The sequence below is a fragment of the Sorex araneus genome, chromosome 2 (assembly GCF_027595985.1).
Source record: "Sorex araneus isolate mSorAra2 chromosome 2, mSorAra2.pri, whole genome shotgun sequence".
Lineage (NCBI taxonomy): Eukaryota > Metazoa > Chordata > Mammalia > Eulipotyphla > Soricidae > Sorex > Sorex araneus.
Genome location: NC_073303.1, coordinates 25,873,610 through 25,885,720, shown reverse-complemented (window position 1 = coordinate 25,885,720; position 12,111 = coordinate 25,873,610). Strand labels below are relative to the sequence as shown.

Below are 12,111 nucleotides of genomic sequence, written 5' to 3'. Positions count from 1 at the left end.
TGGGTTCGGGTATGGGGGTCATCCTCAGCAACTTGACTGTGCTCATCACTGACCCCTGGTGGTGCTCCAGGGATGGCACATGGTGCCGGGGATGGAACAGGGTCTGTGGGGCGCAAGGCATCCTTTACCCGGGCACAGTCTCCTGAGCCCTTCCTCTTAGCTACTAGTCTCATTAATATTAATCTGGGCAAAAATTTCCTCTCTCTGCCTTCTAAGCCCCTCCCCCACTCTTTTAACTGTTCCCCTTGGACACCAGCTGTCCACACCAGAAAAACTCTTTTTTAAGGTTGGTTTTTGGTTTTGGTTTTGGTTTTGGTTTTGGGCCACAACCAGAGGTGCTCAGGGCTTATTCTTGGCTCTGAGCTCAGAGATCACTCCTGGCAGGGCTCAAGAGACTATAATGGAGTACCGGGATTAAACCTGGATTGGCTGTGTGCAAGGCAAGTGCCCTAGTCATTGCACTATCACTCCAGCCCCTTTTCATTTATTTATTTAAGGTTTAAAAAAAAAATTTTATATGCTTTTTTGTTTTATTTTGATCAAACCCGGTTCAGCCAGATGCAAGGCAAACATCCTACCCATTGTACTATCGCTCCCCCCACACACACACTTGTGGCAAGCTTCCAACCACTAGCCTGTCCTCCTGGCCCCTGTTTACCCTCACCTTGGACATTAATCTCATACTGTAGATACAATTTTTTATACCCCACAAATGAATGCATCATTCTATACCTGTCCCTCTCCTTCTGACTCATTTCACTCAGTATACTCTTTATACCAATCCATTTATAAGCAAATTTCATAACTTCATTCTTTCTAACAGCTGCATAATATTCCACTGTGTAGGAGTACCACAGTTTCTTTATCTAGTCATCTGTTCTTGTCCTGCCCTTTTTTAAAGCAATTTGGGGGGTCACACCTGGCAGTGGTCAAGGCTTATTCCTGGCTCTGCACTCAGTGATCAGTCCTGGAGAGGCGCCAGGGACCATCTGAGGTGCCAGGGATTGAATCTGGGTTGGCCATATGCAAGGCAAGCACCCTACCCGCTGTACTGTCACTCTGGCACTTTTTTCCTTTTGTTCTGGCCTGTTTTTTTAAGTTTTTGATGGAAGAGGGTCTGTGGGATGCAAGGCAAGCACCTTAACCCCGTTGCAATCCCCCAGCCCCTCCCCTTAGCTACTTTTCTCATGAATAATAATCTGGGCAGCAGTTTTCTCACCATCTTTTTTTTTTCTTTTTGGGTCACACCCGGCGATGCACAGGGGTCACTCCTGGCTCTGCACTCAGGAATTACCCCTGGCGCTGCTCAGGGGACCATATTGGATGCTGGGAATCGAACCCGGGTCAGCCGCGTGCAAGGCAAACGCCCTACCCGCTATGCTATCACTCCAGCCCCTTCTCACCATCTAAATACTGATTGTTTCGTTGGCTTACTTGGTTCTTATAGAAAATTCAAACAGAAATATGTAACATAGAAAGGGCAAGTTTCTTTTTTTCTTTTTTCCTTTTTAATTGAATTACCGTGAGCTCCAGTTACAAAGCTTTCATGTTTGAGCTTCAGCCATACAATGATGGAACACCCATCCCTCCACCAGTGCACATTCTCCACCACCAATGGTCCCCCATCCCCCCCCACTTCCCAACCCTCCCCCTGCCTCTGTGGCAGACAATTTCCCCCAAACTCTCTCTACTTTTGGGCGTTATGGTTTGCTGTACAGATACTGAGAGGCCGTCACGTTTGGTCCTTTATCTACTCTCAGCACGCATCTCCCAAGGGGCAAGTTCCTCTGTGGTTCCCACATCTCTCACCCTGGTGGAGCCCTGCAGAGAGACGGTGGTGAGGTCCTGGACAGGGTCCATGTGGGTCCCAGGACGAATCACTTCACGTCCTTGGAATGTGTTTGTCTTGCTCAGAAGGCTAAAGAGATCATAAATGTACTCACACCTCTTAACCGCCTGACCCACAGAAGCTGTAATTAGGATTAATTCTCTTACCCTTCAGGGCCCCCGAGTCCCCGGGAAGTGGAGGCCACCTCCGTGCCTATAACTCATTGGAACATACACGCGGTGTTTTTCCAGAGGTTCTAAGGCTTTGTCAGGTCCTAAGGGGGTCTTGAAGTGGGGGTTCTGGCCCACCCGCCCCTACACAGTGCACTTGCCCTGCCCCTACAGGCTGCCCAGCGGAAGCTGCACCAGGCCAGCACCAACGTGAAACACTGGAACGTCCAGATGAACCGGCTCATGCACCCGATTGAGCCTGGAGGTGAGCTGGGTGGGACCTTGGATTGAGGAGGGTGGGGGAGGACGGGGGAGGGGGGTATCTCCACATCTGGGGGCCAGCGTGGAGCTGCAGGGCCGGAATCCCTCAGCCTGTCGTCCTGACCCTACTCGCCTTGGCCTTTCAGACAAGCGGCCCGCCACCAGCAGCTCCTTCACAGGCTTCCAGGCCCCGCTGCTGGCCCGCCGGGACTCCTCCCTGAAGCGCCTGACCCGCTGGGGCTCGCAGGGCGACAGGACCCCCTCCCGGAGCAGCAGCGAGCAGCAGCCGAAGCCCCTCAACGGTGCCAGCGAGGCGGCCCAGCCCGCACCCGCCGCTCAGGAAGGCCAGCCCGATCCACCACCGGAGCACGAGCCCGTGTGAGCCACTCGGCCTTTGGCGCGCCAGGGCCCGGTCACAGTGGGGCTGTGCGTGACGTCAGCCCCTGCGGAAGGGGGACCTGAGGGCCCCCCCCAACCCAGGAGGCAGCCCAGATGGAACCCGGTGGCACTCGGTGCAGCGTCAGACTCCATCCACAGCATGGGGGTTCTCTGGGCTCCCTGCGACTGCACCCCACGCCTTAGCCCCGAGGGCCCCGGCTGCAGCCCTGGGACAGAAGAAATCGCGGCCCAGCGTGGGGCCCCGCCTCCCAGGGCGAGGAGGCCTGTTTCCAAATAAAAACTGCTCTTGGAATTACATCGTGGCCACATCTGCTCCCGGCTGCCGCTGCCACCGCTGTCCCCCTTCTTCCTCGCTCTGTAGCTGCGCGGGTCCCGGTCCCAGGAGGAAGGGTGCTGCAGGGGCTCACGGGAAGGCGCTCCGCCACTGGCTGGCCGGCTGACTTCTGTCCAGCTTCGTCATCTCTGCACTTCCGTTCGGCTGTGCTTGGTAGCTCAGAGATAGTGATCGTGCCCAGGGGGGTGTTTGTGGGATTGTCGTAAGGAGGATGTAGTTGGCATATAAGCCACTGCTGTTAGTAGTATCACTCCAGAAGTTCTTGTGTTTTTTGTAGGTTTTTTTTTTTTAGCTTTTTGGGTTGGGTTGGAGCAATGGTACAGTGGGTAGGGCGTTTGCCTTGCATGCGGCCGACCCAGGTTCGATTCCTCCACCCCTTTCAGAGATCCCGGCAAGCTATCGAGAGTAGCTCGCCTACATGGCAGAGCCTGGCAAGCTACCTGTGGTGTATTCGATATGCCAAAAACAGTAACAACAAGTCTCACAGTGGAGATGTTACTGGTGCCCACTTGAGCAAGTCAATGAGCAATAGGATGACAGTGACAGTGACAGCTTTTTGGGTCACACTCGGCAATGCTCAGGGGTTTCTCCTGGCTCTGCACTTAGCAATCACTGTTGGCGGTGCTCAGGGGACTACATGGGATGCCAGGGATTGAAGCCGGGTTGACCGTTTGCAAGGCAAATGTCCTACCCGCTGTGCTATCATTCCGAACCCCTCTCCAGAAGTTATCAAACGCCCAAAGATAATGCAGGGGTGAAGGTGTTTACCTTGCACACAGCCAACCCCGATTCAATCCCTGGCATGACATATGATCCTTCAATCACTGCCAGCCCTGAGCACAAAGCCAGGAGTACTGTGTTCTGCTGGAGGTGACCTAAAACAAGACATAAAAATACCTTTGGGTGGGGACCAGAATGATAGCCCAGTGGGTAGGGCGCTTTCCTTGCATGCAGATGACCTAGGTTTGATCCCCGCCATTCCATATGGTCCCCCAAGCACTGCCTGGAGTGATTCCTGAATACAGAGCCAGCAGTAACCCCTGAGCATTGCTGGGTGTGGCCCCAAACCCCCAAAAATAAATCACTGCATCACTGTATCACTGTAATCCCGTTGCTCATTGATTTGCTCGAGCAGGTACCAGTAGCGCCTCCATTGTGAGACTTCTTGTTACTGTTTTTTGCATATCGAATATGCCACGGGGAGCTTGCCAGGCTCTACCATGCGGACAGGATACTCTTGGTAGCTTACTGGACTCTCCAAGAGGGACGGAGGAATCGAACCCGGGTCGGCCCTATGCAAGGCAAACGCCTTACCGCTGTGCTATCGCTCCAGTCCATCCTGAGATGGGGAGCAGTGGGGCCTCAGAGAGGGCAATACCTTGCCCAGAGTCTCAGGAAATGATGCTGTGCCCGCTGTTGACCCCTTGCCCGCTGCTGACCCACAGGGCTGTTCCCCTGAGACAGGTCTGGGGTCTCGGTGGCTGGCTCTCTCCTTCCCCCGCTCAGGCTGACTCACTCGCTATTCTTCTTGCCCTCCCTCACGGCTACTGCAAGGCTGAGGCCTTTGTGTACGCTGCCTATGAACTCCCCTCGGACCCCACCTCCACCCTGTCCCCGGGCTAATCAGTCCGCAGTGGTCACTGGAAGCTCATGCCCTTGGTTGCCAAGTCCCGCGCCCTTACCCCCACCCACACGGCTAAGAACAGTCTCACCCCGTCTCCCTCCAGGCAGATCTTGTGTTCTGGTCACTCAGGGAAAGCCAAGCTCCCGTTCCTGGGTGGGGCTGATGAGGTCCAGGGGTCCCCCTGCTTTTGCCCCTCCCTCCAGGCAGTTCTCCTTGATTCCTCTGGCCACACCTTGGCGGGCCTTTCCTCCGACCCCTCTCTCACTGGGTACTCCATGCCGGGAGGGCGGCACCTGTCCCCGACAGCGCCCCCCCCCCCCAGTGTCTGACTCTTCGGTGAATGCCTGCAACAAACGCCTGTTAAACGGATTCCTGGATGAACAAGTTCTGTAACGAATGACCTGTCGTCACACGGCCTAAAAGTGATGCATCTTAAGGGTCAGAGAGACGGTTCAACAGGCTGAGTGCATACTTCGTATAGGGGAGGCCCAAGTTTGATCCCCGGCATCACTTGGGTCCCTGAACACAGCCAGCAGTGATTCCCCAAGTACAGAGCTGGGAGTTGCTCCTGAGCACTGCTAGACATGACCTCTCCCCGCAAAAGAAGTGATGCATCCTTTTTTTTTTTTTTTTTGCTTTTTGGGTCACACCCAGCAATGCACAGGGGTTAGTCCTGGCTCTGCACTCAGGAATTCCTCTTGGTGGTGCTCGGGGGACCATATGGGATGCTGGGAATTGACCCAGGTCAGCTGCATGCAAGGCAAATGCCCTACCCGCTGTGCTATTGCTCCAGCCCCAAGAAGTGATGCATCTTTTTTTTTTTTGCTTTTTGGGTCACACCTGGCAATGCACAGGGGTTACTCCCGGCTCTGCACTCAGGAATCACCCCTGGCGGTGCTCAGGGGACCATATGGGATGCTGGGAATTGAACCCGGGTCGGCCGCTTGCAAGGCAAACGCCTTACCCGCTGTGCTACTGAAGTGATGCATCTTAAGAAGACTGAAACTCATGTCCATTGACATTTTTTGGGGGAGGGGGCACACCCAGCAATGCTCAGGGGTTAATTCTGGCTCTACTCTCAGGGCAGTGCCTGGGGAACCATATGGGATGCTGTGGATGGAACCCAGGAGAGCTGTGTGCAAGGCAAATGCCCTACTCACTGTACTATCTCTCTGGCCCCAAGTCCATTGGTTTGTTCAATCATTTTTTTTTTCCTTTTTGGGTCACACCTGGTGTTGCACAGGGGTTACTCCTGGCTCTGCACTCAGAACTTATCCCTGGCGGTGCTCAGGGGACCATATGGGATGCTGAGAATCGAACCCGAGTCGGCCGCGTGCAGGGCAAACGCCCTACCCGCTGTGCTATTGCTCCAGCCCCTAATTTTTTTTTTCACTCTTGTTATTGTCAGATATCGTGCTAGGACCTCACTCTCTGGCACAAAACAAGGCAGGCCAGAGTCTTGCCCTCTTGAAACTTTTATGCATTCTGCTATTAAAGTTCTTCTGCCAGTCTCCAAAACTCTATCACAAGGAACTTCAGTACAGGCTAAACTCTCACGAGACAAAGCTGCGAGTGTGCATGGTACAGATTTCAGGGGTGGGAAGTGAGATTCAGATTCCTCAGTGCAGCCACGGATGTGGCTCAGGGGCAGAGCACAGAGCTAATAACAAAGCTCTAAAAATAATAATAATAATAATAGAAGTATTAGGTCGGGCCTGGGATTTGAGATGGCCAGGAAAGAGAGCAGGACAAGAAGCGAACAATCAGCAGAAAGTAACACAAACCAGCCAGGCACAAGAAGTCGAGATTCTAGATACCAAATGGGAGAATTAGTGGTCTCCACGTTAAAGTAGAGGAGCTCTGTTTTGGGGGGACCCACACCGGGCAGTGCTCAGAGTTTACTCCTGTCTCTGAGCTCAGGGATCACCCCTGGCACGGCTTGGGAGACCATAGGAGGTGTCAGGGCTCAAATTTGGTCCATGCAAGGCGAGCGCAACCCACTGTACTATCTGGCCCCAGGAAATCATCGCGAAGGGCTGGAGAGACAGTACAGCAGCTAAGGTGCTTGCCCACGCACCCTTCACAGTCCCCTGGGCACCACCTGGAGCACGTCCTAAGCACTGAGCTTGGAGTAGCACCTGAGCACTGACAGGTGTGGCCCCCAACCAAACCCCAAAAAAGGAGCAAAGGAAAAATTAATTTTCACCTGATCGATTTCCAAATGTTCTTTACCAAAAATATTTCTCTCTGATAATTTCACCTTCCCTACTTTCAACCACGGAGTTCAGAGTATGTGATTTACAATACGGCACTTATCTTGCATGCGTGAGGCCCTGGGCTTGGTCTCTGGCTACACACCACACACACACACACACACACACAGACACACACACACACACACACACTTCACTGCTTAGCTATCCTCTATCAATCATGCACTAGTCAAAATTGAATCTTATCGTTCCTGAAACATGAGGAACCCCGGGGAGAGCTCAGTGGCAGATGCCTGCCTTGTAAACTGGAGGCTGTGAGTTTGATCCCCAGCACTGCTCCACACGGGCCAGTGTGATCCTGGCGGTACGACAGAGTGTGTGAGCACTGTCACTACACTGTGCCCAGCACCACAACTAAGCACGTAAACACGTGTGCTTTCTACTCACAACATCAAAGGAAGGGAAAGGTTTTTTTTGGGGGGGGTCATACCTGGCGATGCACAGGGGTTACTCCTGGCTCATGCACTCAGGAATTACTCCTGGCGGTGCTCAGGGGACCATATGGGATGCTGGGAATCGAACCTGGGTCGGACGCGTGCAAGGCAAATGCCCTACCTGCTGTGCTATCACTTCAGGAAGAGAAAGGTTTTTTAAAAAATAAAATTCTTGGGGTTGGAGCAATATGACAGTAGGTAGGGCACTTGTCTTGCACACAGCCAACCCAGGTTTGATCCCTGGAATCCCATATGATCCCCTAAGCACACCAGGAGCGATCCATGAGTACAAAATCAGGACTAAACCCTGAGCATCACTAGGTGTGTCCCCAAAATAAAAATAAAATAGAATAAAAAGAAAATAAATAAACAAATTCCTGAGACACTAGACAAGCGACTTGAAATGCTGCTAGAGGGTTTATAAATGTGGGGGCTGAGAAATGGCTCAAAAGTTGCACAAGTGCTTTTTGTTTTCAAATCAGGAGGCTTCCAAATCTTTCGAAATGACAATGGCTTGCATTGTCAACTGAACAATCATTAGTGATATTTGTGTTTGATTTCTTTTTTTTTTTCAGGGGTGAGGGGAGGGCGCCCTAAGTGGTGGGCAGGGGGTGGTCTCTGCTCCAGGATCGTCACCAGCCATGCTCAGGGGACCTCAGTGTGCTGGGGCCCGAGCCCAGCCAGGCGGGAAGCAGGCTCAGAGAGTGATCCCATCACCCAGAAACATGCTCTCTAATAGATTGCTGCAATTTGATGGGGGGGAGGGAGGGAAGGGGCTGGGGGAAACGACCAACTCAGAGTCAGTCACTCCTATAGGAAAATTCAACTTCCGGGGCTGGAGCGATAGCACAGCCGGTAGGGCGTCTGCCCTGCATGCGGCCGACCTGCATTTGATTCCCAGCATCCCATATGGTCCCCCAAGTACCGCCAGGAGTAATTCCTGAGTGCATGAACCAAATAAGTCTAGTTTGGGCTTGGTTTGGTTTGGGGAAGACACGTGGCAGTGCTCAGGGCTTACTCTTAGCTCTGTGCTCAGGAATCGCTCTCAGTTGTGTGTGGGGGACCATATACTATCTTGCCAGACAGGACTAATAGTGATGAACATATGACCACATAGGGAAAAAAATAGCTTGCTTATTTTGGGGGGAGGGGTCACATCCAGTGATACTCAGGCTGTGCACTCAGGAATTACTCCTGGCAGTGCTCAGGGGATCATACGGGAGGTTGGGGATCTAACCCAGGCTGACCACGTGCAAGGAAAATGCCCTTCCCCCTTGTACTATTGCGGGAATGCCCCAATAGCTTCCCTATCTCATGGAGAAATTCATTTCTGTGGGCCAGAGTGATAGTACAGCAGGTAGGGTGTTTGCCTTGCACGCGGCCGACACGGGTTCGATCCCCGGCATCCCATATGGTCCCCCAAGCACTGCCAGGAGCAATTCCTGAGTGCAAAGCCAGGAGTAACCCCTGAATTCCTGAGTGCAAAGCCAGGAGTAACCCCTGAGCATTGTTGGGTGTGACACAAAAAGCAAAAAAAAAAAAAAAAGAAAGAAAGAAATTCATTTCTGGAGTACTTCAGGTATTTCAGGTATGGTACTTTCCTTGCACTTTTGAACAACCTGGGTTCAATCCCAGGCACGACATATGGTTCCCTTAGGCCTGCCAAAAGTGATTCCTGAGCACAAAGCCAGGAGTAAGCCTTGAGCACTGCCAGGTTGGCCCCAAATAAAACATTTTTACCCTGGCATTGGGTGGGAGTGATAGTACACAGGGTAAGGGTCTTAACTTGCACGTGGCTAACCCAGGTTCGATCCCCAGCATCCCATATGGTCCCATGAACACCACCAGGAGTAATTCCTGAGTGCAGAGCCAGGAGTAAAACCTGTGTCTTGTCAGGTGTGGCCCAAATAAGCCCCCAAAGAAAGGAAATACAGTGTTTTTAGTTTCAATTTATGTATGTATTTTGGTTGCAAGCTCCTACCTGCTGTGGTGTCACTCCGGCCCCAATTCAATGCAGTTTTCAGAGACAGATTTGCTAACCCTATCGAAGCTAATGGAGCAATAGCACAGCGGGTAGGGCGTTTGTCTTGCACATGGCGGACCCGGGTTAAATTCCTCTGTCCTTCTCGAAGAGCCTGGCAAGCTACCGAGAGTATCCCGCCCACATGGCAGAGCCTGGAAAGCTAGCCGTGGTGTACTGGATATGCCAAAAACAGTAACCAGCCTCACAATGGAGACGTTCCTGGTGCCTGCTCGAGCAAATCCATGAACAACGGGACGACAGTGCTGTAGTGCTACATTTTGGTTGCAAAGAAGTATTATGAGACTTGAAATCAAGAGGATTTCAAACATGCAAATAGGATGTGAGGGTATCTGGCTGCGACATCTGTCACCCCATTGATCGCCAGGGTTGATTCTGCTGATCTGGCTGGCTAGGCGGGTGTCCCCTTCCTCCCTCACCGCTCCTTGTGCGTCCCTCCCGAAGCTGCGAGCTCGGTCGAAGAGGACAACCTTCCCTGAGACGGGCCGGTCTTGGGTTGAGGGTGTACGAGTAGCTGCGCTCCCCTGCTAGAACCTCCAAACAAGCAAATATATTCTATGGTAATTCAATGTTTTGTTGTTGTTTTTTTTGGCTCACACCCGGCAATGCACAGGGGATACTCCTGGCTTTGCACTCAGGAATTATTCCTGGCAGTGGCCAGGGGGACCATATGGAATGCGGGGACAGAACCCAGGTTGGCCGCATGCAAGGCAAACACCCTACCCACTGTACTATGGCTCCAGCCACGGCAATTCAATTTTGAGGGGAAAGTGGAATGAAAATACAAATAGAAGAGAAAAAGGTACCGATTAGGAGCAGGAGAGGACTTGCAGGACTGGAAGTACAGATTCCACCCCAGAACCACTTGGTCCCCAAGAAACTCTGGGTGTGGTTCAAAATTTATAGGGGGAGGGGCTGTAGTGATTGCACAGTGCGTAGAGTGTTTGCCTTGCATGCGGCCGACCCGGGTTCAATTCCCAGCATCCTATATGGTCCCTGAGCACTGCCAGGAGTAGTTCCTTAATGCAGAGCCAGGAGTCACCCCTGTGCATTGTCGGGTGTGACCCAAAAAAGCAAAAAACAAACAAAAACTTATGGGGGAGGGGAAATGTATCTAAAGATGCAGCTACATTTGTGAGTTCTAAAGAATTTGCATTTTTTTTTTTTTGCTTTTTGGGTCACACCCAGCGATGCTCAGGGGTTACTCCTGGCTTTGCACTCAGGAACTACTCCTGGCGGTGCTCGGGGGGCCATATGGGATGCCGGGGATCGAACCCGGGTCGGCCGCGTGCAAGGCAAACGCCCTACCCGCTGTGCTATCGCTCCGGCCCCAAGAATTTGCATTTTTAAGGTGGATAATTTAAATCTGTGGGATTTAAGTCTTACCCAATCTACCTTATTTTTGTTTATTTGGGGCTTGGGTCTTAGGCCTTGCTCATAATTTACTCTTAGCTCTGTGCTCACTCCTGGCAGTGCACAAGGGGTCATTTAGAATGCCAGGGATTGAACTTGGGTCAGCTGCATGCAAGAAAAGCACCTTACCAGTTGTACTATCTCCAGCCCTATGAACTTCTTTTTTTTTGAACTTCTGTTTATTAAATTCGGTATGTCATTCGAGACCTTCCACATAATTTTGTTTTGGGCTGATACCTGGCTGTGCTCAGAGTTTACTCCTGGCTCTGTGCTCAGGGATTACTCTTGGCAGGGCTCAGGGGACCACATGGGGTGCCAGGGATGGAGTCTGGGTAGGCCGCGTGCAAGGCAAGCGCCTTACCCCCGTCCTGTCTCTCCAGCCCCAACAATGATCATCTTTTTAACAAAACGACGAACAGTATTATAGATCACCTGAAGATGTGCAAAGATCTGCATCGTTTTGTGTTTTGCTTTGTTTTCTTTCTGGCCTGGATGTGGGCAGGGGTCCCTCGCAGTAAGTGCTCAGGTGACCATGCAGTGCCGGAATCAGACTCAGGGCTTTGAGGTGTCTGAGGTGCCTCAGAGGTGACCCTCCGAGGTGCCTCTTTAGCCCTGCGTCATTGCTACACGTTCTCTGAGGAGGACAGGTGCAGAAAAGACAAAGGGCTGGAGAGCTAGTGCCGCAGCCAGGGCACCTGCCTGGCATGCAGCTGGTCTGGGTCCCATCCCTGGCATCCCCTGTGGTCTGTCTCCTGAGCATTTCCAGAGAGATCTCTGAGTGCAGAGTCAGGAGTAAGCCCTGAGCCTTGCTTGGTGTGTCCCTCCCCCCCTCCACCCAAAGAAAAACCAAACCAAAACAAACAGGGGAAGACCACTATCACAGAGAACCTGTTAGTGGAAGGAAGAGCGAGGCCCGATGATAGAGCCTGCAGCGAGGGAGAGTTCCAGCCAACACTTGCACCTCGGCTTCCTCTCCTGCGAGTGGGCCCAGGCCAGGACACAAGGAGGTGTGAACAGCTGAGATCTGAGTTCGTGAGAGGAAACGATTCCCTGAGCTCCGCTGCCGGCCAGCAAGGCTCATCAGGGCGGGGGCAAGAAGCGCCAATCTCGAGAGACAATACAAATAAAGAAACATATTCGTATTGTCTTATTAAAACATAGTATTAAAAATAAGGCATTAAAAATAAGGAAAAATAAAGAACATTTCCAGGACTTCAATGTCGGGCTGAAAAATAGCTCCTCAGGCGAGAGAGATAGTCCGGGAGGCCAGGCACTTGCCTCGCACACAGCTAACTCAGGTCTGAGTCCCCAGAATTGAGTAGGGTTCCCTGAGG

The 12,111-nt window shown here is 52.2% G+C and overlaps 1 protein-coding gene across 1 annotated transcript in view; it reads left to right on the top strand.

The window, feature by feature from the left end:
- The window catches only part of DEF6 (DEF6 guanine nucleotide exchange factor), a 32,294-nt gene extending 28,282 nt beyond the window's left edge, over positions 1-4,012 (top strand). Inside the window, exons 10-11 of the mRNA XM_055127372.1 lie at positions 2,173-2,263; positions 2,406-4,012. Coding sequence (XP_054983347.1) covers positions 2,173-2,263; positions 2,406-2,641 — 327 coding nt within the window. The 3' untranslated portion in view covers positions 2,642-4,012. The remainder of the gene's footprint in view (positions 1-2,172; positions 2,264-2,405) is intronic.
- The last annotated feature ends 8,099 nt before the right edge of the window (positions 4,013-12,111 follow it).